Source organism: Dermatophagoides pteronyssinus, unplaced genomic scaffold (genome assembly GCF_027571235.1).
Source record: "Dermatophagoides pteronyssinus isolate colony J.1.1.1.1 unplaced genomic scaffold, Derpt_VIB-CSIC_2022.12 sq0014, whole genome shotgun sequence".
NCBI classification, from domain to species: domain Eukaryota; kingdom Metazoa; phylum Arthropoda; class Arachnida; order Sarcoptiformes; family Pyroglyphidae; genus Dermatophagoides; species Dermatophagoides pteronyssinus.
The window spans coordinates 586081-612991 of record NW_027461538.1 but is presented as its reverse complement, the minus strand read 5'-3'; the positions used below and the strand labels follow the sequence as shown (position 1 = coordinate 612991).

Below are 26911 nucleotides of genomic sequence, written 5' to 3'. Positions count from 1 at the left end.
ATTTTTCAACTTTTTTTTACGACACCAACAACAACGAGGGAAAAAATAGATAAATAAATGTCTACAGTGTACCATTACACACACACACTTTATTCGCCAATTAATTCATGAAAACAAACAAACAAACTAAGCGAACAACAGCATATAATTGTTTTAAACATAAAAACATTGTTTGCATCCATTGATAATGATAATAATAGTTTATAATGGGCAATAATAATATTGTTCGTTTAATGATGCTTATAATATGTAATAATAATAATAATAATATTAGTTGTAAATTAGTTGTTGTTGTTTTACATTTACAAATAACAACAACAACAACAACTATCGATATCAACAACAACAACAATCGACAAGCAACTTTGATGGGTGACATTTTTTGCTTTGTTTTTTGATTTTGATTACACCATCATTATAGTCATTTGAAATTTGTTTTTTTTATAGTTTTAATCAACGAACCGAAGAAAGAAAACAAATGTAATTTTGAATTTTTTGGCGCGTAAATTTCCTTCATCAAACAAAACGAAACAAACGAAAAACAAAAAAATCATTTTTGAATTCAAACAAATCAAGAATCAAGCAGCAACAGAATTCATCAATTTATTTGTTTCACTTGGTGCACACAACCAAAAAAACAACAGAAAATTTGTCATCATTTATTAATACGACAAACAAGCCAAAAAAGGAAAAAACAAAAAGAAAAATGAATGAATGAAAAATGTGAAGAGAGAAAGAAAAAAGATTGATACGAATAAATTCTGTACAGGAATACATGTATGGTGTGTATAAACAACAATTTTTGTCGGCCATGTGTGGATTGAATCCAAAGAAAATGAATTTTTTTTTTTGTTGAAACAAAGTTTGACATTTTTTGCAGAATTGAAACAAAACAAAACACAGAATTCATATAATCAGTTCATGTTTGGTGTGTGTGTGTGTGTGTGTAATTAATCATCAGATAGAGCTAGTGAATGAAAGAAAAAAATACAAAAAAAAAAGGAGTAAAGTAACTGTGTGTGTTTGGACACATAATCATTATTCATAATTTTGGCTATTTCGACAATGAATGGCCCCCGGAAATTGATGAAAATAGTGCGAGTGAGTTTGTTTTCGTTGTTTCTGTTTGTTGTTGTTTTTTATGCAAAAGTAATAAGAAAAAATACAAATTTCTGTTTTTTAAAAGAAAATAATAATTCATTTAACGTCTTGAATGTGATGATGAGGATGATGATGATTTTTTATCACTTGAATTTTTATTCTTTGTTGTTGTTGATGATGATGATGAATGTTTAAATGAAATTGGATCAATAGCCGATTTGATTTTCTTTTTTACTATTGAAAATTTTACAGATGATAATTTACCTGAATCATTTTGTTCATCGCCGCTACTACCACCATCACCACCATTGCTATTATTATCTTCTTCTGCGGAACTTTCTGAATGTGAACGTTTACGATGTGAACGTTTTGATTTTGTTGTTGTTGTCGATGTTGTCAAAGATGTCGATGATGATGAATGATGACGTTTCTCTTCTTTATCACGTTTTTTATCCTTTGATGATGATGATGATTTAGATTTGGATGATGAATCCATTTTTTCTTTATCTTTATCCTTTGAATCTTTATCTTTATTTTTCGACGACGATGATGATGATGAATGATGATGAGAGTGACGATCTTTTTTATCTGATCGATCTTTTTTCTTATCTTTTGAACGTTCTTTATCTTTTTTATGTCGATGTTCCGAAGAAGAATCATGTTTCGATAACTTCGATGATGAAGATGATTCACTTTTAACACTTTCTTTTGATTTTTCTTTTAAACTTATTTTTGATTTAAGTTTTGCAGATGATTCTTTCGAATGTTCATTATCATTATCACGTGATGAACGTTTTTGTTTTTGTTGTCCAATTGAAAATGATACTAATAATTTACCTTGTTCATTTGTTTGTATTACTTTCGAATGTTTACGGCCACTACCAACAACATTATCATCGTTAACACCATCGTCGTTCATATTTTTAACACCATCACCATCAACGATCGAATCATCCGAAAGTTTTTTATTCGCTTTAATAATTTTACGTTTGTCATTCTGTTCTGATCGATTCAATGTTTCACCGATATGATCAGCAGCAATTGTAACAGCAGAACTACTAGCGGCCTTATTCACAACATTATCTTCACTTTCTAAATCGCTATAATCTTCTTGTATTTTTATTTCAACATCATCTTGATCAATTTTATTTTTCGGCAATTCTTTGTTGTTACTTGTAGTCGTCGTCTTTATTTTATTTACAAATGATATTTTCTTAGATGATACTACCGATATTGGTGGAGGCGGTAATAAATCTTCTTCCAATAAATCTAGATTAATTAGAAAACATACATACACAAAAAAGCAAATATAATTAATATAAAGTTTTTACAACTTGTAATTTGTTTTTCTCTGTGTGTTTATGTTCAATGTGTATATATTTTTGTAAAAAGAAAATTTTTTAAGCTTACTTTTTTTGTTAATAACAGTACCGAAATCTTCTTCTTCTTTATCTTGTTGTTGCTGTTCATGTTGTACTTTTTCTATTTGTCCAACAGATAATTCTTTCATTTGTTCAACATTATTAATCGAATGTTCGGGGGTTTTTTCTTCTTGTACTGGAACATCACTTGATAGTTGTTGTTGTTCATCGTTACATTGTTCTTCTTCATTATTATTTTCCTTTTCTGTTAAAGTTTTCTTTTGAGTATTATTATTATTTTCCAATGCCATAATATCGATTACAGAAGAGGGGACCAAAGTATTATTTTCTTCTTCTTTTTCCTTAATCTTTGATTCATCATCATCAACATCTTTACTGGATCTTTTCGAACGTTTACTACTGCTGCTACCCTTATTCTCATCTTGTTTTGTCAATGATGATGATTTAGCAGTGGAATTTTTCAAAGATTTTTCATTTTTTGATGATGATGATTTTGATTTACTTTGATGTTGATGATGGCCATGATAATCAGATGATGATTTTAAAGTTGATTTCGAATGATGTTTAGTTGATTTATTTTTCGAATGTTTACTATTTCGATCACGATGATGTTCGGATTTTGTTGATGTTTCGATTCGATTTTTTGAATCTTTTTTTCGATCATCATCACCATCATGATGGTTTCTTGATTTTTTCTTTGATTTAATTTCTTTCGATTCCGGTATTGATTCAGCATTCGATGTTGTTGATGTAGCACCATCATCGTCGTCGTCGTCGTCATCCTCGGATGAAGATGAAGAAGAACTATCATCATCATCATCACTACTACTTGAGCTACTTTCACTACTACTACTTGATTCACTATGATGACTTCGGCTTTTTTTCTTTTTCTTCTGACTGGTAATCGATGATGATGATTTTCCTTTTGATCTATGGCTAGTTCGAGAACCATGAATTGTCTTGCCTGTAATCGATTTTGATTCTTTGATTGGTTTTTCGTCATCATCATCCAGATCATCCTCATTACCCGAATCATTTTGGCGTTTATCATCATCTTGTTGTTGCTCATTTTTGTCATCATCATCATCTTGTAATTTAATATCGATCAAATTGGATTCTAGACAGGATAGAAATGAACAAAAAAAGTTAAAATAAAACACATATTTTTCCCAAATTATGATTTTTGAAACACAAACAAACCTTTCGGTCGAATATAATCAAAATTATTTGAATCAAATTCATTCATCATTCGTCTATCTAGATCGATCATTCTTTGATTATCATCATCATCATCATATTCATTACGGTTACGTTTTCGTCTATGATGTTGATGATCATCATCGATAGAATGATCCGGATGATCATATTTATTATTATGTTGTGATGATGATGATCGATGTTGTTTTATCGTTAAAGATGATTCATCTTTGTCAGCAATTGCTGCAGTTCGACTGGAATGATAAGAAGATTCACGTTTCGAGCGTGTACCAGATGATGATGATGACTTATGGCGACTGTCATCATTATGAATTTTATCATGATGATCACCACCACTACGATAATGTTGTTGTTCACGGTTTCTTTGTTCTTCATATTCACCTCTAAACAAAAAAAAAGGAAAAATTCCATCATTTTTTTTCATATGAAAAAAATGCTTATTCTGTAAGAATATTCTGTTCAATCAAACACACACACACAAACCTTTTATCATATTTTGAATAAGAACGTGAACGAGATCTTTGTCGATTACTATCTTCGTTACTACCACCACTTCTATTCTGTCGATGGCTGCTGCTGATGGATGGATTGTTGCCGACATGATATGATGATGATGATTTACTACCACCACCTACAACATTCGATCCATATCTATTATGATAATGTGATGATGATGGTGAACGTGATGATCGATGTGTTTGTGATGATCGTTGACGATCACTATGATCACGATGATGACTACGACGATCATCATCTCGATTTCTTGATTCATATTGTTCACGTGATGTTGAACGTTTAGAACGATGATGATGATGACGACGATTTGTATTTGATGATGGTGATCGATTTGAACGTATACTTGATGGTGATGAACCTCTTGATGATATTGATCGTGAACGTGAACGACGATTACGTTGACGTTGTTGTTGTTGATGATGATGATGATGACTAGAAGATGGTGAACGTGAACGACTACGTCTTCGATTATCAATTATTGATCGTCCAGAACGATCACGATCATCATAACGTGAACGACTTCGAGATTCAAGTTGTCGATTAAAACGTTCTAATTGATCTTCATAATCATCATATTTACGCGATGATGATGATGATGATGAATAATAATGATGAGGATGATTATCCATTAATGAACGACTACCGTTCAATGCAGCAGCTGTTAATGGATCAAGACCATTTGGTCCATATGGAATATGTAATGGATTCAACGAACCCATACGATTATTTAAACCATACATTGTATTATCATATAATGGATTACGATGAATTTGTCCGGCAAAAAATGCTGGTAATGGTGGTGGTGGTGGTATTGGTGGTAAACCCATTTGACTTAAACCAGGTGGTAATGGAACTGGTGGTGGTGGAAATGGAACTGTTGATGCACCTGTAGCAGTAGTCGAATTATCTGATGATTGTAATAGATTACGATTCTGTTGATGTGATGATAATCGTGGTGGTAATGGTAACATTCCATGTGGTCGTGGTAATATTGATGGCTGGACACGATTATGTGATCGTATACCCATATGCATATGATTCTAGCGAAAAATTGATTTGAAAGATGATTATGATTGCGGAATAAGTATTTAGTCAGGGGAGGAAAGGGTTATTTGAAAAAAAAACTTACCCGAAATCGATTATTTGAAAAATTTGAATGAAATTGACCAAAAATATGTGGCGGTGGTGGTAATACATTACCACCACCAATCACAGTTAATTGATTTGATCCAATTCTATTTGTCGATGACGACGACGACAACAACGCTGACGACGATGCTGTTGATGAGGATGATGATTCCGAATCAGTACGGCTAGTGGTTGGTATTGGATTTCTATCACTACTGCTATAATGGAAATTTGAACAGCGAACAAAAATTAAATTTCAATTTCAAAAACTTTCAAAAAATTCTTTTCAACCACATACCTTTTTCTTTCAACAACAACATCATTATTATCGGTAATTTTTTCACTTTCATCATCTTTTTGATTATCATCATCTCGATGATCACCATCATTATTATCCGCTAAAAGTTTTTCATCATCATCATCATCATCAATAATTTCTTCTTTTTCATCATTCTTAACCATTATTGATTCATCATTATTATCGATAATATCATTATTATGATTGTCATCATCATTATCATTAGTAATACTTGTTGTTTTGCCATCATCATCATCATTATCGATTTTTTCGATTTTTACATTGTTCGCATCATCGTTATTATCAACATCTTTTTCCATATCATTTGAACATTCTTGATCAGAATTTTCATTTTTTATTCGATTTTCGCCATCATCTTCTTGAACATTACCATTATCATCCATTTTGCCGCCATTATCGTTTGTTTGATCCGCTTTAACCATTCTACTAGCATTAAATCCAGTTTCCTTACGAAATTTATCCACTGATAAACGTAAAAAACGATTCGGTATAAGATTATCGGGTGAAACATTTTGTTCATGACAACTTGGACATTCATGATTATCCGATTCCAGTAATAATAATCGTATGCCTAGAATTTTTTTCAAAGAAAAATTTTTGAAAAAAACAACGAAAAAAAGAGAGAAAAAAAAGATCATTATAAATATGGTAAAAAAACAAACAAAACAAAAAAAACATAAAGGAAATAAGTTGAAAAAAATATTTGATAAAAACTTTGCGATGTTTTTTTTTCAGATTTTTGGTTGATGCTCTTATACAAACCGCATTTTACTTTATGAAATTCTGGAAAAGAAAATTGATTAGTTGTGTTTTGGTCATGATCATCGTCATTTTTTTTTGTCAATTTGTTATCATTATTATTTTTTATTCGTCAATTCTTTTGTCATGTTTTTTGTCGCCAGGTAAAAAACCGATTCTGAACAAGAATCGATATCACCTGATCGACCAAAACAGAATTCATTAATCAAGGTTTTTTTGTGTGTAAAATTTTGATCATTAAAGTTAATTATTTTTTCAAAAAAAAAGTAATAATCAAAATATTTTTTTTTTAAAAGAAAAAATCAAAGTTTTGTTTTGACAAATTAAAATTGAATTTTTTTTAAAAAAATTCAATTTTTATCAAATTATCAATTATTTTGGTTTTTTATCACAAATTTATAATTTATCACAAGTTTTTCAATAATCAATTTTTTTTCTCTCTCTGTATATTCGATGATGCTTTCAGCAGTAAGTCCATATCTCGCTTGGTTTTCGTTCATGATACCAACAATTTGGAACAATGGTACGATGAGAATCATATGCCAATTTGTTTTTTTTGGTCATTTTGTTCGACGAACAATTTTTTTCCCTCTCGAACCAATAATAATAAATGCGAGATGAAGAAAAATATGATTTTGTTCAATGATATTCAATAAATTAAAAAAAAGCATTTTTCAAAATGAAAAAATTGAAAAGGTTAAAGTGATCGACTTGAAATCATTTTGTCATGCTACTAAAGAGATAAATAGATAATTTTTTTTAGAACTACTACTTTTTGTTTGTTGAATGGAAAAAAAAGATAATAATGATAATGATAATAATAATAATGATAGTAGTAATGATAATTTTAAAGAATATAAATAGATAATTATATTATAATTTATAAATCGACCAATAAAATTACATTCATCACAGAAACTGTTGCCACAACATGGTACCAGTACGGCATCCTGTAATAGATTTTTACATAATGAACATTGTAGCTCTTCAGGTATTTCGATTTTTTGTTGTTGTTCAGCATTCAATTCGTTTTCACTTTCGGAAAATGGTGCTTTTTCTTTTTTCACTTCTTTATATGCAACACTGTTGTTAAAAAAACAAAACAAAATGAAATAAAGATACAGACATTAATATCAAGACAATACTCTATCATTGAAATTTGTAAAACTTACTGATCAATAATTGGTACAGCATATTCACCATTTGCTGTTATCATTGCACCTTTTTGTTCAGGTCCAACTGTTATCATAAAACTACGTGGTATACCCGTACTACGTTTAACATCAATATTATTTGTTGGACAATGTTTAATATAATGTCCAGGTTTTCCACAACGATAACAAGTATAATTTGGTGGTAATGGTCCCATTGGTCCACGTCCTCTTGCATATTTGGATGGATCATAATCTTTGGTTGATTGTGTTAACATTTCTTTGATTTTATCCTCTTCAGAACTATTAGCAGCACTACCACCAACAGTAGATAATGTTCCCATATTTGATGATGATGATGTATTATCCTTTTTTCATGAAAAAATTGAAAATTTCAACATTAAAAACATTCGAATTCGACAAAAGATTTATAAAGAAATGAATTCAACTTACAATTACTTTATTTCCACTGTTTGAATTATTATTATTATTATTATTTTTGTTCCATTGTTTTTTATTCGAATTTGCCACAGGTACACGGGCAACAATCACAGATGTATTTTTAGGTATTAATGTTGAATTATTTTTATATACTAAAAATAATAATGATCAAATTGTAAAAATTTTATAAATTACAAAAATAGGAAAAATTACTATTTACCTTCTTTAGTTTGAGCATTTGTTATTTCTAGATCAAGATCGGCACTTTTACCAATTTTTCTTTGTTGCATAATGGCTTTTTTTAATTCACCAACCGATATATGTAGACTATCGAATGTAATTGTATGGGCTTCTTTACCACTTTTGAATTTATAATGTACGGACATTTTCTCGCTTGGTTGATGTTTAATTGTTTAATTTGGATGATGACCAAAAAGACAATTGATTGGATGGACACAATTGAAAACAAAACAAAACAACACAAACATAAATGGATGAAAATACACACAGTAGCTCGCTGAAGAAAATGATAATCACACCACGTATTCGTTTTGTGAAATCGAAAATCGTACCAAAAATTATTAATCAAGTTTTTTTGACTTCCAAAATAAAAAGAGAAACTTTGTTTGTTTTTTTCTGCTCGTTCTGGAACACAGAAATAGATAGTATTATTATTTAACGATGACGATTTTTTTATCGTCCCCACTCCAAACAGGAACAAAAAAAATCAACAACGGGTTTTCTTTTTTTCTTCTCGATTCGATCGGTTTTCTTTTTCGTTTTCAATTTGGCAAACAGAAAACTAATAAATGTGGCTCGTTTTTTTCTGTTTGTTTGTTGTTGTCTTTGAGTGAAACGAAAAAAACAAAAAGAAATGGAACAACGTTTTGGCTTTGGACAAAAACAACACCAGAAAAAAACACGATGACGACGACTATAACGAGTACAATTTGGAAGCCATATTATTATGAGCAGCACGCAATAAAATAACCAACCAGAAAAATCGAACACAACAAACCAGAGAAACACAATAGCGTGGTGGCGCCACCAGTTTTTCTATAACCTTTTTTTTTCTTTTCAAAATGAAAAAGTGAAAATTTTTTTCTGGAAACTTTTTTTCTATTTCAAGTTCGAAATTTTCTGGGAAACTTTCTCTTAGGATTCGATTTTTCGAATTCGAATGGAATTTTTTGCTTTTTTTGCTGAATCATTTCGATTTTTTGTTGATTTCAAATTGATTTGAATTGAAAAAAATTTAGATATTAAATTGAAAAAGACAAGGATAATCCGAAAAAACTGGCTCAGTATATCAATGTTGTCTGTCAATATTGATAATGATGATTTGATCGAATTTCATTATCGAATGCAGTGAAATATGATTTACATGCAATTTTCATTCATTGAATTTGAAAAATGTAGGCGAAAAAAACGAAACAAATATCGGATCATTATCAAAATCAGATGATGATTGTTCTTGTGATCATCGATATCATTGATTGATTGTAAACAATGATAATCATCAGCCAGATGTTCATCAAAAAAACATTCAAAAACATCATCGATTTTGGCTCTAATCATTCGACAAAAAATGACGCATCCAATACAATCATATCATCGAAAAAGGAATATCCCTATGGGATTTTTCCAATTTTTTCTGCTGTTATTTTCAATAATAATCCTCATTATTATAAAGAATAGTGATCAATCCAATCAACCAAAACGCGTTTGTTATCTGTTGGTCGAAAAACCAGAACATCTAATTCCAATTGATCAATTAAAATTCAAATTATGTTCGGATTGGATATTTTCATTTGCACATTTAAATGGTTATAATGTTACAATAAGTCCATTGATGGATGATTATATACGTAAAGTTATGTCAACAACAACAACAACAACAACGAATAAAACAATTATGGAACAAAATTTTCTCATTTCAATCGGTACTGGTGATATGTCATTTGTTGATAATCCAAAAGATATTGAAAAGTAAGTTTTAAAGACTGAATTTTTAGATCAAAAAGATTAACCCTTTGTTCTTTCAAATCAATAGATTTATTGATTCTATCATTCAATTAATGGATCGATTCAGCCTGGATGGTTTTGATTTAGATTGGGAATTTCCTGAACAACGTAAACATCAATTTACACGACTGTTACGTATGATACGTTATCGTTTTCAACATAAATTAAATAATCATGGTAAACAATATTTATTAAGTGTTGCATTATCACCAAATATTTATATTGTTGAAACAAGTTATGATATTCGTTCGATTGGACATTTAGTTGATTTTGTTAATCTAATGACATATGATTTTCATTCACCAAATACATTTCCATATACAAATTTTAATTCACCATTATATGCAAACCGATTGGATAAATTATATTTTGAATATTTTAATGTAAATTTTGCCGTAAATTATATGTTACAATTAGGATTACAACGTCTAAAGTTAATGGTCGGTATACCGTTTTATGGTTATAAATATTTTCTAGTCAATCAAAAATTTCATAATCTTTATGCATTATCCAATGGTACTGAAGGTAATTATTATTCATTCATTTTTCTGATTTGCATTTTTCTAACATCTTCACTATAGTTCCAGTTGCATTCAATGAAATATGTGGACGTGAATTTCTTGCCGATCCAAATACAACAAAAATATTTGATCCAAATTCCAAAGTTCCGTATGCATATCGTAATTTTGAATGGATTACATATGATGATTATGAAAGCATAACAATAAAAGCACAATGGATTATGGATAATCATCTTGGTGGATCAATGACATTTGCATTAAATTATGATGATTATGATAATCAAAAATGTAAAACAAATCGATATTATCCACTTCAATCTATACTTTATGATATTATTAATTGAAAAAAAAATTCAAATAAAATTTTCAATCTAAACATCTAGATGGCGTTCTTTAGCGAAATTCAAAATAAATTTACCGTAATTTCATGCATATATGCCGCGGTCAATACATGATAGTCATCAACCTAACCTAACTCAACCATAAATCAAAGTCATAGTCATCAACCTAACCTAACTCAACCATAAATCATAGTCATAGTCATCAACCTAACCTAACCTAACTCGACCACATATGCGAAAAATTACTGATTTGATTTGATTTTTTCATTTCTCTTTTTGTTACGAAACTTTTTTCATCGATATCAAAACGAAAAATGAAGAGATGTGAGAGAAGGAAACACAAAATTACGGAAAAAAAAGAAAAAAGCTTTAAAGCCTAATATAATTTGATTGATATGATTTTTTCCTTTATTTTCCAAAGACACTGTGTAGAAATACACTGTATCATTTCATGTGAGAAGAGAGAAAAAAAAGGACAGATTATTATATCACTTGGAGAACGCAATCTCCAAACAAAAAGAGAGATCTTGAGATCTTTCTTATATATCAACCTTTGATGATAATAATAATGATGATGATGTATGTGTGATGCATAAATTGCATTTTTTTTTATTGGATTCATTTATTACCATCCATAATGAAAGATTTTTTTGTTTGTCCAAATTACAATTCAAAAAATGATTATTTTTTGACTTAATCAAAACTTTGAATAAATTTAAATGAGAAAAAAAAGGTAAATTTAAGAAACATCAATCGAAAAAACAAAGAAAAGATTTCTTTTGTCGTTGATTTATTGTGGGGGGAAAAAAAATTCTTTAGAATCGATAAATAAAGGCAAAAAAAAAATGTGCGTTTTTTTTCTTGAAAGTAAATTATTTTTGAAATAAATCAATAAATTTGCCCCCCGAAATAAACAAAAAAAAAAAAAACAAAAAAATCATCAAAAATTATCATCAGTGCAAAATGAATAACTCCCACTAAATTCATTCATCCGTTATTTTATCATCATCGATTTGTTGTTTGTTTGTTTGTTTAGTTTTCTACCACCACCACCACCATCAAAAATCATCAGTTTTATCATCATCAAAAAATTTGGATAAAAACTAAAAACCAAAAAAGAAATTTTTTCACAAAAATTACAATGCGACACGTCATTTACGACACGGACAATTTGTGTTGCTACTCAGCTCCTCCTCCTCACTCACTCATTCGCTCACTCAATTTTTTGTTCGAATTTGTTCTTTTTTATATTTCGCTTTACTGCGTCATCATCATCGTCATCCATTTTTTCTGTAAAATATCGCTCTAAAACACTCTCACAATACACATATACAACCAATCTTTTGGACAAACTAAGTAAAAAATGTAAAAAACAAAAAACAAATTATCCATCTTAAAACCCAGAAAAAATCATCATCATTTTTATTGAATTTGAACATCGAAAATTCGTCATCTTTTCTTTTGTTTTGTTGTTGTTGTGGAAATAGAAAATCGAAAATAATGATTTTTGAAAACAAACAAAAAACTTGACCAATTACAAATCTTGAGAAAATTGAAAATATTATTCGAGCATTTCGCACCAAGCACAAACACACATACACATCGCAAAGGATCGAACCAAAACTAAAGAAATGATATTTTTAGAATAACATTTTACGGAAAATAATCAAAAAAAATTTCAATCATTTCCATCAACTATCGATCAAACATCATTGTTTTGTGGAATATTTTTCTTTTTTGTTTCACTAATTTTCAAAATTGTGTGATTATCTGTCTCCATAGTGTTGTCGTATTGGATTCGGAAAAAAATTTGAATGAATGAAACGCACTTTTGTTTTTTTTTTGACTTCATCAATCAAAAATTTGAATTTTTCTTTTGGAACCGTGGAATCCGAAATTAGAGCAAAAAAAAAGAATTTGAAATTCTTTTGGATTTTTTGGAAAATATTAAGAAAGAAAATCCAGAAAAAATAAGAATCCTGGAAAAGAAAAACTGGAAAAAAAAGGATAATTCAGGTTGGTGTGTGAAAGTAAATGCTGTTGTGTTTTGATCATCTTTATTATTTAAAATTACAAATTAGGTAATTATAAATTTTTAATTTGAATTATTTTTTTTTAACCTTTTTTTTCTGGAAAATTTTTCCAAAAAAAATTTATTTACAACAAAAAACACCCCTTTATCTGTGATTGGGTGTATTTTAGCTAAAGATTTTCTTTCGAAATGCGCATGTTCAGTTCTGCTTTTTTGTTTAAAGCTTCTAAATTGAGGGCGTCGGCGGGAGTATGACCGAGACAAGTTTCCTTTACATTCTTTTTTTTTTTCGAAACGCGCATGCGTATCGATTTTTTCTCTCACCAAAAAAATTGTCCTCCAAACATTGTTTCGAAATCAAGTTTTTGTTTTTCGCTAAATCAAAATTGTGTCTACGTCGATAACAAAATAAAGAAAGCGAGAAATTGATGTTGTTGTTATTGACGACGACGATAACGAATTATTATTACGTTTTTTTTTTTTTTGGTTTTGTATAAAAATCCCCAAAGAAAATGATGAAAATGATGATTTATCAAAAAAAAATAAAAAATAAAATAAACAAACCCTAAAATGTAATAATTACAAAATTTCTATATAGTTTTTTTTACCAACCAGTTTTAAATTTATTGAATTTGTTTTGCTCGTTTTTTTTTTTGTTGAAATATTTACTTTGTAAACTTTTTTTTTGAAATTCGATAATTCGAATATTATGATGAAACAATTTCGTAATCGATGTTGTTGTTGTTGTTGATGATGATTCATCGATACGACCACAATAATATCAGCCATATAATAAGAGAGAGAGATAATTGTAAACAAACAAAACAAATTAGTTTTTTCTGGAAAAAAAAAGATTGGAATTGAATTATTGGTTTTTTTTTTGGTTTTCTTAGCTTGAAAACTGATCCCAAAAAAAGTACGTGCAAAAAAAATTCTTTTTGTTTGTTGATTTTTGGAACGAAACAATCGATTAATTCGTCCATCAATTTAGAGAAAAAACATTCGAATTTTTTTTTTTGAATACTAATTTTTTGTGTGTGTGAAATTCTTTGTTTTTGTTTTTTGGATGTTTTTTCCAGTGTTTTATTGTGCTCATTGTAGGTTTGTCTATCTACGTGTATAATTCAATTTTAGAAATAAAAAACAAAACAAAAAATTTCCTTCCGCTACTTCATATTCTCACTCTGTAGCTCTCGTATCGGCCTATTTCTATAATGGTTGGCTATAATGTCAACAAACGAGAAAACGAAACCAAACAAAAATTCAATCGAACCATTTCGAATAACATTTTCGAATTTAATCGAATAAAAGTGAAAATATGAATCCTTCTTCGAATAAAGGAGCAAAAATTTTTGATATAAATTGTTTCAAGGAGAAAAAAACTGTTTCAAACGAAAACAAGAAACAAAAAATAATTCATTTCGATTGAAATGAACAGAAATTCCACCTTGATGAATGTTTAGATCATTTAATTAACTGGCATCCAAAATACAAAAAATTCCTAAAATCAATAGATTAACTGATTTTTAATTCAAAAATTTTTTCCATTTTTTCCATATAGCCAAAATCCTTTCTATATGTTTTGGTGATATTGAAAAAGTTCATAAAAAAACCAATAAGGATAAAAAAAATACTCAACCAAAAACAAAAAAATTCTTTAGAAGAAGATCAATAGAATCAATAGAATCTGATTCATTCATTCTCAATCATTCATTATTAATCATGTCTACCGATGAAACTGAAGAAGGTGAAATTCTTGAAGATGGTGAAATTGCTGATGATGATAATGATCATATCAGAGATTTCGATGAAGGATCAAAAGAAAATGATTTAATTATGAATAATGGTGGAGGAGGAGGAGGAATTATCATCGATAATAGATTTGGTCCACCACCAACAACACAACCATCATTGCATCAACAATTTTCAGGAAATTTTGATAGCAGGTATTTTTTTCTTTGAAAAACCAAAAGATCGATTTTTTCTAAAATCAATTTTGTTTTTTTAGGGATGAAAAGTTCTTTCCCGCACCATTACCACCTAAAGGACCACCACCACCGCAAGCGAAACGAGGCAAAAAAAGAGGTGATCGTGGTAATCGAAAAAGAAAACGTATAAATAATATTATGGATAATAATAATGTATTATCCGGTATGAATAAACAACGTAAATTTTCACCACCAACGCATCAATTACAACAACAACAACAACAATCATCATTATTAAATGAACCATCATCATCATCATCATTATCAACGACAAATTCGATACAGCCATCCTCATCACCAACATCATCGACGATGACGACGACGATAGTAGCGACAAATAGTAATCAACGTGATACATTCGATATAACACAATATTTGAATGATTCATCATTCGATGCTGTCGAACTGTCTGATGAAATAGAATTCCGTTTTGAATTGATTGAATTTGATGTTTTTATGGAAATATTAGGCTGTAAAATTAATGAAGAAAGTGATTTATTTAAAAATGGTAATATACCACAACAACAACAACAAGAACGATCAAAATTAATGTCAAGAATAGTGAAAATAATGAAAAAATTACATGGCAATGGTGAGTTTGATGACTAAAAAAAAATGACGCACGTGTGTCAATCACATGTGTCTGATTTTCTATTTTCTATTTTTTCATTAAATTAATTTTTCTTTTTGAATATTAGATCCGGATACTGCACGACGATTTGCAAGGCTTAAACGTCGTTCGAAAGAAAAACAAAATTCAACCGATAATGAATCGAAAACTGGTGTTTTTAAAACACCATGCCGATTTTATATTGAAGGCAAATGTCATAAAGGATCGGATTGTTTATATTCGCATGATGTATCTATTCCTAAACGTAAAGAATTATGTAAATTTTATCTTCAAGGTTTTTGTGGTATGTCAATAATATTGATTAGTTTTTATTTCTATTTTCGTCATAAAAAAATGTTTTATTTTATTTCAAAATCAAGGTAAAGGTGATGATTGTCTTTTTATGCATAGTGAATTTCCATGTAAATTTTTTCATACAAATACTAAATGTTATGCGGGAGAAAATTGTCGTTTCAGTCATCAAACGCTTACTGATGAAATGCGTGAAATACTTCGAAGTTATTTAGATTCGGGAACATTTCCTGATGAAGTAAAACCATATTGGCCTATTAATAATCCAAATGATTGGATAAAAGATGTTGATGATCCTGATTCAAATGATTATGATTATGATGGTAAGATTAATAATAATATCGATTATATGTTTTGGTGATATTTTTAAAAATACTTTTTTTTTAAATTTAGCATTATTATCGAATAAAACACGTAAAGTTTTACTTGGACCACCAAATGAAAAAATGAAAAATTCTTTAGAAACATGGAAATGGCAACAAGAATTAAAAGAATCTGAACAATCATACACTGGTGCTAAACGTAATCTATTTAGTATTGATGATGGTCTTGTATTGAAAGAAAAACCACCAACACCAAGATTGGAAGAAGATGATGAAGTAATTGAAGCACATATTCAAAGCTATTATAATGATTTACTTGATACGGATGATTATGATGAAATGATACATTTAAAAGAAATTGAAGAATTAGAACAAAAATTAAAACAAGAAGAAGAAATACGTAAACAACAATCAATACTTGATCCTCCCCCTCCTTCTACGACAACAGAATTTCCTAATCCTACGATTGTATCAGATAGTTCGACATTACAACAACAATCATCAACAACAGAAGAGCTTAGTGAAGAAGAAAAACGATTGATTGAAGCTTCGATGAAAGATGAAGATCTTCGTATTTTGCCTAATCAACCTTTTGTTCTTCCGGCAGCTTTTGGTGGACCACCAATACAGCCTTCTCCTACGCCAATACCAATGGCTCAACCATCTACAGTTTTAGATGTCAATCAAGCAACACCTCCATATGTATCGAATTTCAATTCACCTCATCATAATCCATTTGGTCTGCCGCAACCATTATTAGATGGTGGTGGTGGTCAACCTGTATTGGATTCAAAACCTTTTGGTATCAACAATAACATAGATCCTTCACCGCAATCAATGTTACCCGTTCAAACGCAGCAGCCTTCACAAGATCCAAGAACTCGTGATCCTAGAATTCGTGATCCACGTTTAAATAATTCTAATCGATTAGTGCCTAACATTGTAACAACAACAGCAACAACTGTAGTAACAAATGTTTCATCAAATTCGAATATCAGTAGTGGACCATCACCATCAATATCAACACAGTCTACAGTTTTATCAACTACTGTAACTTCGATAAAACCCGAAAATAAAGTAATCAAATCTAATACACAAAATCTAGTCATCAAATATAAATTGATTGGCGTTGAAGTAAATGCTATCGATTATTCTGTTTATTATGAATCTTATCAGGTGGATAATTCATTAAGATGTGATCCACGATTGAAAAGATTTTTTGATAATTTATCATCATCATCACCTCGAATTAATACAAATTTTACAAACACTGTAGATCAATCGACAGATCAAGTGCAAGAATCAAATTTTCCAAAATCTTCAACTGAATCATTTATGATGACTGGACAGAAAAAATCTTCACCATCACAATCGGTAATAATAACCAAACCACAACCATTATCATTATCATCACAATCATCATTACCATCATCATCATCAAGTAATATTATGATTTCAAGAGATCCTAGAATGCGTAATCGAATCAACGATAATGATCTTCGTAATAGTTTGGACACTAAAAATAGTGATAGTAATACAAGTATTATTTCAACAAATTCTACTGATCAAACTATTACAACAACAATATCACCATTATCAACTACAACTGCAAGTGTGGTTGAAAATCCGGAAATGAATACTAGTACAAAATCTAAAAGCAATTGTACAGTATCTGATCAAAATACTCAAAACAATCTGACGGAAATTATCAATTGTAAAAATAATGATCGATCTTCAATACCATCATATGCATTATCAGCCTTATTGCCAACAACACAATCATTATTTTCATCAGTTACTGGAAATAGTTTATTACCATTTAATAAATCATCTACAAACACAGAATCATCATCATCATTATTATTAATAGATTCGAACAATATTAATAATGATGACGATGATGATGATGATGATGATGAAGAGGATCAACTAAAAGTTGATGAGAATCCTATTGATTCTACTCTTATTAATGATGGTGAATCATCATCAAATGAAACAAAATTGTGGCCAAAAATAAGCGTAAGTTTTATTTCTATTCGATAAGATATTGTCTAAGATTGACTAACTTGAATTTTATTTTTATTTGCCCTACTAATAATATTCATTTGCTATGTTTGTACCAATCTCTAATGACTTTTTTATTTTTATTTTTGTTGTTGTTTGAATCTTTACTATTTTTATTTTTTTCTATCATCATTGAATATATAGATTGGAAACAATTTGATAAATAATGATGTCACAAATACAACAACAACAAAAACATTGTCTGTGATAGATTCATCTGATAATGAAATGGAAATTGATCTAAGAATTTCTTCTACATCAACGAATTTGTTTGATAAAAATAATGCATTAAATTCGAATCTAATTAATGTTCATCAACCACCACCATTATCATCAACAAAATCACAATTATCATCATTAACGTCAACAACAATAGAAGCAGCTATAAAAAATCAAGATGATAATCAAAATAATAGTAGTAATAATGAATCAGAATCTGAATATGAGAATGAATTGATTATAGCAACGAGTAGTTCGGAACAAGAAGATAATTTATTATTATCAAATTCATCGTCATTGTTGAATAATAATAATAATATTGATGAACAACAATTACAAAAACAACAACAACAAAATAATATTGTTAGTAGTTGTGGTGATCTATAATCAATTTTATATTTAGAAAAAAAACGAGGAGGGTCATCCAATCAAAATGATATTAATCGATAATCCAATATTCAGCACACAATGGATGATAATAATGTTGACTGAATGTATGTATGTGCACACACACATTAGCAAGAAACAAATGGAAAACGAAATGAAAAAAATTCAGAACAAAAAAAAATTGGGAAAAGACAAAAATAGGACAAACAATGAATAATTTGGAACTTGGAAATCATCAAAAATTCAATTCATTTTTTTTTTTAAAAGAAACGCTGGAAAAAATAAAAATTTGAAACAAAAAATTTGGATTTTTTTATTTTTTTTGGAAATAATTTCGGAATAATGGTTGAAAACTTTCTTCTTCTTCTTACTTCGTGCCACATTTTCATGTTTATTTTTCTTTTTCTTTTTTAATTATTTATCAGTTTATAATTCTCTCTCTCTCCTCTACTTATTATTATTATCATTATTATTATTATTATGGCCACACAAACAATATATATTTAAAAAAAAATTCAATATAAAACGGTAATTTATAATTATAAAGTTTAAGATAATAATGCACACACAACACACACACAAAAACAAATGAATCTTAATATTATTTTTCAACAAACAAAACGCAAAACACAAAATTTTGATGGATCGATATAGTGTGTATAAAAGTTTTTTTCTTTTTGTTTGTTTCATTTTTTATCATAAATTTTTTTTTTCGTGATGCAAAAATCGTTTTTTGCATGTTTTTTTTCATTTTCTTCATATTTTATTTATTTCTATATGGAAAAGAATATCATCTTTTTTTTTTTACTTAATGGTGACATTCATTCATTCATTTTTCCCGCTTGGTACAAAAGAAAAATCACATTAAATATGTGGGCATATTGTATAAAAGAACAATATTAAGATATATCACGCAATTTGTAATAATAATAATAATAATTCATATTCCATTAAGTAAAAAAAAAAAATTTTGTCAAAAACTATAAAAATTCTGATTCTTGGAATGGCAATAATAATTTTCTTTTCTTCTTGAGTGTGTTTCCTTAATGTTTTATTTTTTTTTCGATATTTAAAATTCTTGGCTATTATTATTATTTATTACGTATCCAACGAAGAATATCGGCAGTAAAATATGTAATAATAATTGATGCACCTGCACGTTTAAAACCGATTATTGTTTCCATAACAACTTTTTCTAAATCAAATAAACCAATTTGTGCGGAATATTTTAACATTGAATATTCACCCGATACTTGATATACGGCAATTGGATAATTAGGATAATGATCGGCAATTGATCGAACAATATCTAAATAAGCCATTGCAGGTTTAACCATAATCATATCGGCACCTTGTCGTATATCACGATCAATTGAACGTAAAGCCATACCACGTGAACCAGAAGGTAATTGATATTGTTTACGATCACCGAATTTTGGTGCCGATCCAGCTGCATTACGAAATGGCCCATAAAAACAGGATGAAAATTTTGCACCATACGATAGTATGGAAACATTCGAATAACCAGCCGAATTAAGTTGTTCACGTATCATTGCAATACGACAATCCATCATATCGCTTGGTGCAATAACATCGGCACCAACTTGTGCATATTTTACCGATAATTTTGCCAAAGTTTCAATTGATTTTTGATTATCAATTTGGCCACTATGTTGATCGAATACACAACAATGTCCTATGTAATTTAAAGAAAATATTAAAAAAAAAGAAAAATTATCAAAAGATGATGATGATGATGATGATAACCTTACCATGATCAGTAAAAGCACAAAGACAAACATCAGTTATAATTAATAATTGTGGAAATTTTTTCTTAATCACCGGTATAACTTTTAACAATGGATTTTTATGAAAATCAAATGCATTATCTAAATTTTTAACATCATCTTTCATACAAGGAAACAATAATATTGCGGATAGATTTAATTCGGCGACTAATGGTGATAAATAATCGATAAGTACATTTTGTCCCATACGTTTAACATCGGGAAATGATTCAATTGATTCAATATCATCATCATTACCAAGTACAAATATAGGTAGAATAAAATCTTTTGCAGAAAAATTTTCAATCGATTGTGATTGCCAATGTCTTGTAATTGGATGTGATTGTGATGAATGTAAATAATCATTTAGATTTGTATTTGAATTCATTGTGGAAGACATGAATGTTTTCTTTTAAATTGAATTCGGTTCGTCTTTTTTTCTTCTTTTTTTTCGGGGAATTCTGTTTGTCGTTCGGAGAAAAACCATGTAAGGAAATGGAAAAATAAAATAAAATAAAAAATAAAAAACGGAAATTAAAGTAGGAAAAACAACAAGGAAAAAACACTAAGCTAATGGAAAAATCAAACAAATAAAAAAAAGTGCAAGTTTTAATGTAAAATCAATAAAAAAAGAAAAACTTTGGTTACCGTTTGGATGTTCGTGTGTGTATGTGATAAATAGAGAAACAAATCGAATCAGACAGAAAAAAAAATGTTTTCGATCAAGTCCAAAATGATTGAATTTTTCGTTTTCTGATATTTTTTTTCTGGTAAAGCAATCTATGTTTTTTTACAAACAACCTTGTTGTGTTTCGATGAAAAAAACAAGAAAAACAAAATCTATCGATTTAATGATGATATCATATCGATTGGAAAAAAACGAAGAAAAAGATCCTATTTCAACCTTGATGGTTGAAAGATGAGTTTTTCCATTTGTCCGGTTTATAAAATTCCTCTAATTGGAAATGATGTTTTTCCAGATAAAAATTTTTGGGTCAATTGAAGAATAGGAACCCCAGAGTGGTTTTGGGTTCCTATTCTTCAATTGGTTAAATTTTGGGTTCCTATTCTTCAATAGGTTAATTTTGAAAAAAAACAAATTTTTCATCATGTAATTTTTAAAATAGCATGGAAATGTATTCTTGAAGAACGTTTTTTTAAAAAAAAGCAAAAAAAAAGTTAAAACAGAATTAAAAAATTACATGAGAATAACGACAAAAGAATAAAAGTCATATTTCCAAAAAACAAAAAGCAAGTTAAAAATTGTCAAACTTAATTAAGGAAGGTTAGTTTAGGTTAGGGAAATTAGGTTTTCCGGAGGAAAACCTAATTTCTTAGGTCAGTTAGGTTTTCCGGAGGAAAACCTACTTGATCAAACTCAAAAAAAGCAATTCTTGGAACAAATTTTGCGAATTGACATTGTATGGCTATTTTACTCAATGGTCATTTTTGGAGCAAAATGTGGATATGAAACGCACGAAGAAATGGCAAACTTAATTAAGGAAGGTTAGTTTAGGTTAGGGAAATTAGGTTTTCCAGAGGAAAACCTAATTTCTTAGGTCAGTTAGGTTTTCCGGAGGAAAACCTACCTGATCAAACTCAAAAAAAGCAATTCTTGGAGCAAAAAGTGGATATGAAACGCTTGAAAGCTATTTATTTGAGATGATGTGACACATATAATAATTTTCTAGAAACTATTAAACAGCAATATGTTTGTTTGTTTGAATCATGTTCAACGAAGATTCTTTGGCATCTTTAGGTTTTTGCAATCATTGTGATTTTTTGTAAATAAAATGTATAAAAATTTTTGGATCAATTGAACAATCAAGTTCTTCCGTTTGTAATTTTTGTTCTAGTCAAAATCAATCATCAGTACATCTTATTAATAATTGTAATCGTTTTGCCTGTGAAAGATTTCACTTTTATAATTTGATTAATTCTGATGATTGTATCTATTTCTGTAACTCTAATAATTTCGAACATTTTTTGAATTATGTTTTCTTCATTTATAATAATCTTTGAATTTTGTTATTTTTATTTTTTATTTTTACTTTTATGGAATAGGGGTTTTATTTATTAAAATTCAATTCAATTCAATTCCCCAAAATTGAAATTGCTGGGGAAATTCTTCAATTGAATTTTGTTGCAGGGGAAATTCTTCAATTGAGTTTTTTTTTCTTAAGTTGCCTAACCTAAACTGCCTAAATTAAATACTAATTGCTGGGGAAATTGTTCATTTTAGCAATTGCTGGGGAAATTCTTCAATCGATCCAATTTTTTTTAATGAATAGAAAAATCTTACAAATTAAACTAACAATTAATAAAATACTACGTTATTTTATTAAATTTGACTGATTAAATATATTTTTCAACAATAATTAAAAACAATCATTGATGAAAACATTGTGAAAAAAATTAGGGTTCCTATTCTTCAATAGCTTGATTTTGGGGTTCCTATTGTTCAAAAGGCAACTTTGGGGTTCCTATTCTTCAAAAGATCCAAATTTTTTTGTTTTTTTTAATTAAATTCAAAATTTCCCGTAGCAAAATAAAAAATTAATTTACCATTGCAACAACAGCTTGCACATTCATTATTATTTCAAACAACCAAAAAAAAAAAAAAAAAAAAAGTTTAGACCAAAACGAAGAAGAAAAATGATGCTTATAACGTGCAACTGATGATGATGATGATATTGATAGCAATGATGATATGACGTCAATGACGTCAAATGAGAAAAAATCTACATATTAAATGTTTGAACGAAAAATTAATCATAACATCACTATCATAGACCCAGACATCTTTTTTTGTTGGATACATTATGCATTCGATTAGATTGTTTTTTCAGGTAGAATTCTTTGAACCAGAAAAAAATGATGAAAATTGAATTATCATCATCTTTTGAGCCAAAATTGGAGAAAATTGTTCCTGGCTTAGTTTTTTTTTATTATGGATTTCACATGTTACCCAGCCGACCAATCGACCGAACGAATGAAAACACTTAAGAAAAAAAGCTTATTAGATTTTCATTCATGTTTCATTCTCTTCAGTTTTCGATCGATCCTCTTCATATTTATTTACTATTTACACTTAGATAGGTAGTTATTATTGTTGTACAATTACGAATTGGAATTAAATTAGATCAGCAGCAAAACAAAAAAGCAATTATTTGATTGGCAAAAAATCGATCGATCGAATAAGAATCGTAAAAGGAATTTTGGTCAGAAAAATTTTTCGGTGTTAAATAAAATTCGGTTTATGAAAATAGATAGATTGATCAATAAATAAGGGAAAAACGAAAGGTTAGATAGATAAATCGCGCATGAAACTTCTTCCTTTTTCTTTCAAAAAATGTGAATTTTTGTTCCATGGAACATTTAAAACTAAAACTAAAATGTTTCACATTGAAATACTGAATCGCTACTTCAAGTACCATTTTTTTCGTTTTGTTGTTGTTGTTGTTATCGTTGTTGAGGAAACAACAACAACAACAACAAATGTCTGTGTATTGTTTGTTACGGTTGTTGTTGTTATTATTATTTCCAGAATATATATTCAATTCCTTAGTGTGCGTGTCATATATATCATCATCAAATATATATTCTTTGTGTAGGCCAAATAGCCAGGAGAATGAAATATGAAAAAAAAGTGAGTCAATGCCATTCGAGAAAAACAAAAATGTGGAACGGTATCAGTGGAAAAAAAAGTAAAAGAAAAAAATCCATTCATTAGTTATCAACCGTATATCGTCGTCAGACACAAAATATACGGATTGGCAATTTTTTCGGGTATTTTTTTTCTCGTTTATAACGAATGACAGAGACACACACATAGACACACGCGTCTCTTTATCATTGCCAAATGAACGTCAAAAAAAAAATTATTTATATTTCGGTTTCTATGGTTCTATTCTATGGTGGTGAATTTTCGGGCAGTCTTTTTTTGTGCGTGAGAAAAAAATGACGACGAAAAAGAATATCTTAAAAATTTCATTCAATCAAATGAAATAAACAATAAAGAAAAGCAAGCAAGCAATAATGACTATTCAAATTCATCCAAAAACACCTGATCATCATAATCAAAATCATCAATCAATTTCGCCAACAACAACATTCAATCAACAACAACAAGAAGAATTTGTTCGTTATAATGGTTGGAATCGGCCATTTCATTATTTTCAATTAATTGGTTGGACAATATTTATCGTGTTTGGTTTTATAAATTTCTTATTACTTATACCAAATATATCATCAATAATGGATAATGTTTTACCATTATTTGGTATAAATTTATTTATTTATTTATTACATTTTTTTACAAATATTATAACATCATCTATAAATCCTATCGATGATTATGTATTGGAAAAATATCGTCGTCTTAATAATCAACAACGTTTAAAACCAAAAAAATTTGATCGTAATAAACATAAACATGTTATTGAAAATCAATTTTGTTATATTTGTGAATCAATTGTTAATAAAAAATCTAAACATTGTAGCCTATGTAATAAATGTGTTTCAAATTTTGATCATCATTGTAAATGGTTAAATAATTGTGTTGGTAGTAAAAATTATAGGTAAGAACAGGTAAAAATGAACAGGTAAAACAAAACTAATAATAAATCTAAATTCATTTTGTTTTTATTTTAAAAATCTAATAATTTATAAATAAAGATGGTTTGTAATGTCAATGTTAACAGCATTATTACAAGCATTAATTATATTGATAACAACAATTTTATTAATCATCGTGTTACATGTTCCGGATTTTTATCATCATCAACAACAACAACAGGAACAAGAACAAGAACAACAAAGTAATTTATAATTTATCAAGATTTTTACTTTTATTATAAATTACAAATTTTATAATTTTTTAAATAGCATCATCATCAGCAACAAAATTAATAATTGTCCATTATGAATTTGATAATGAAGGATTACCAAGAATATTATGGTCAATATTATTATATATAACATTATTTATATCAAGTATAACAACAATATTACTTTTACATCTTTGTATTTTTCATATATTTTTAAGTAAGTTTTTTTTTAAAAAAAAGTTATAATTTTCAAAATTTACAAATTTTTTCACTAACTAGATATAATCGGTGAATCTACATATGAATTTGTAATGAGACAACGATCATTATTGAAACAAGCAAGACAATCACCATCATCATCGACATCGACAACGACGAAAACCGATCGAACAACAACAACAACAACAAAAATCCAAATCGATCCAGAACAACAACAGCAAACAAAATTAAAGAAAAATTGTTGCTGCTGCTGCTGCTCATTTACTGATGGAATTTGCTGTAAAAATAACAAGGTTAAAATTGATAACAGCAATGGCAATAATAATATGAAAACGGACAATCAAAATAAACAACATAAAGTAAAATTTGAAAATCAAACTAGGTCAGATAATGATGATAGTGATAAACATACAATCAATGAACAAGAATCATCTGATAATCAAGAATTACAAAAATCATCAAATGGTTATAAAAATGGGAATCAAATGAAAGTTTGACACGTTTTGGTACAATCAGAATATTCACTGACATTTGACACTGGATGGATCAGAAATATGTGTAAGCAACAACGAACGATCGTGATTTGAAATCATAACTAAACATAAATCGACTGTGAAACCAAAACAAAACAAAAAACCTAAATAATCACATAATAAAAGCGAAAAAAAATCTGGAGTACCGTTTGGAAATGAATGAATTATTAATTCGATTTGATATCATTTCATTTGAATGAATCATAAATATTGCGGACGATTTTGTTTTGTTTTGTTTTTTTTTGTGTTTTTCGGTCATTCCAGCAAATAAACAATAATCAGAATCAAACTTGAGTTGCCAAATTCCTGATGGTGGTGGTGGTGGAAAAAATTGATAACAATTGTTACTTTTTTTCATTTTACGTTTGAATTATTATCATTATCATTATACACTCAATGTTTTATTATTGTTGTTTTTCTTTTTGATTTTTCGAATGTTTTTTTTAAATAAAGAATTTTTTTCAAAATATGAAATGAAAGGAAATTTGAATGAAATTGTCACTTACCTTTCGAACTGAAATTTAAAATTTGATTTGAGAAAAATTATTTGATCAAATTTGTTGAAAGTAAACGTTTTTTGAAAAACAAAAAAAATTTCAATAAAATTTTGGGTAACTTTGAAATAAAAAACATTCGATTCTGTGCATGCATTTTAATATTAAAAGGAAAGAATATATATAAAAAAAATTAGATCTAGGTGTATCCA

At 28.5% G+C, this 26911-nt stretch overlaps 5 protein-coding genes across 7 annotated transcripts; 3 read left to right on the top strand and 2 right to left on the bottom strand.

Moving 5' to 3' along the window:
• Positions 1-578: 578 nt before the first annotated feature.
• snama (something that sticks like glue) lies at positions 579-9054 on the bottom strand. 2 transcript variants are annotated; one of them, XM_075822042.1, is made up of 10 exons: positions 8236-9054; positions 8028-8167; positions 7596-7942; positions 7328-7506; positions 5644-6235; positions 5347-5560; positions 4185-5257; positions 3684-4084; positions 2512-3600; positions 579-2370 (listed from the first exon to the last, which is right to left on the bottom strand). In XM_075822042.1, the coding sequence occupies exons 1-10, from the start codon at positions 8399-8401 to the stop codon at positions 1202-1204; spliced, it is 5370 nt and encodes a 1789-aa protein (XP_075678157.1). In that variant the 5' UTR covers positions 8402-9054; the 3' UTR covers positions 579-1201. The 2 variants fall into 2 exon arrangements, with proteins under 2 accessions (XP_075678157.1, XP_075678156.1); XM_075822041.1 differs by having other exon boundaries at positions 5347-5563; positions 8236-9053.
• Positions 9055-9208: 154 nt separating this feature from the next.
• On the top strand, positions 9209-10963 carry LOC113797692 (acidic mammalian chitinase-like). Its single transcript, XM_027348112.2, has 3 exons — positions 9209-10004; positions 10069-10565; positions 10622-10963. Exons 1-3 carry the CDS (start codon positions 9604-9606, stop codon positions 10903-10905), a joined length of 1182 nt encoding a protein of 393 aa, XP_027203913.2. The 5' UTR covers positions 9209-9603; the 3' UTR covers positions 10906-10963.
• A 961-nt stretch (positions 10964-11924) lies between these two features.
• Positions 11925-19095, top strand: LOC113797691 (uncharacterized). Its single transcript, XM_075821931.1, has 7 exons — positions 11925-12983; positions 14496-14880; positions 14943-15514; positions 15621-15836; positions 15913-16167; positions 16238-18186; positions 18376-19095. The coding sequence occupies exons 2-7, from the start codon at positions 14657-14659 to the stop codon at positions 18835-18837; spliced, it is 3678 nt and encodes a 1225-aa protein (XP_075678046.1). The 5' UTR covers positions 11925-12983; positions 14496-14656; the 3' UTR covers positions 18838-19095.
• A 41-nt stretch (positions 19096-19136) lies between these two features.
• Positions 19137-26860, bottom strand: Pbgs (Porphobilinogen synthase). 2 transcript variants are annotated; one of them, XM_075821935.1, is made up of 3 exons: positions 26712-26860; positions 20610-21085; positions 19137-20533 (listed from the first exon to the last, which is right to left on the bottom strand). In XM_075821935.1, the coding sequence occupies exons 2-3, from the start codon at positions 21022-21024 to the stop codon at positions 19929-19931; spliced, it is 1020 nt and encodes a 339-aa protein (XP_075678050.1). In that variant the 5' UTR covers positions 21025-21085; positions 26712-26860; the 3' UTR covers positions 19137-19928. The 2 variants fall into 2 exon arrangements, with proteins under 2 accessions (XP_075678050.1, XP_027203870.1); XM_027348069.2 differs by lacking the exon at positions 26712-26860 and adding an exon at positions 21273-21448.
• On the top strand, positions 23263-26672 carry LOC142645524 (palmitoyltransferase ZDHHC11-like). Its single transcript, XM_075821933.1, has 4 exons — positions 23263-25204; positions 25302-25444; positions 25512-25670; positions 25733-26672. The coding sequence occupies exons 1-4, from the start codon at positions 24663-24665 to the stop codon at positions 26167-26169; spliced, it is 1281 nt and encodes a 426-aa protein (XP_075678048.1). The 5' UTR covers positions 23263-24662; the 3' UTR covers positions 26170-26672.
• Positions 26861-26911: the final 51 nt, after the last annotated feature.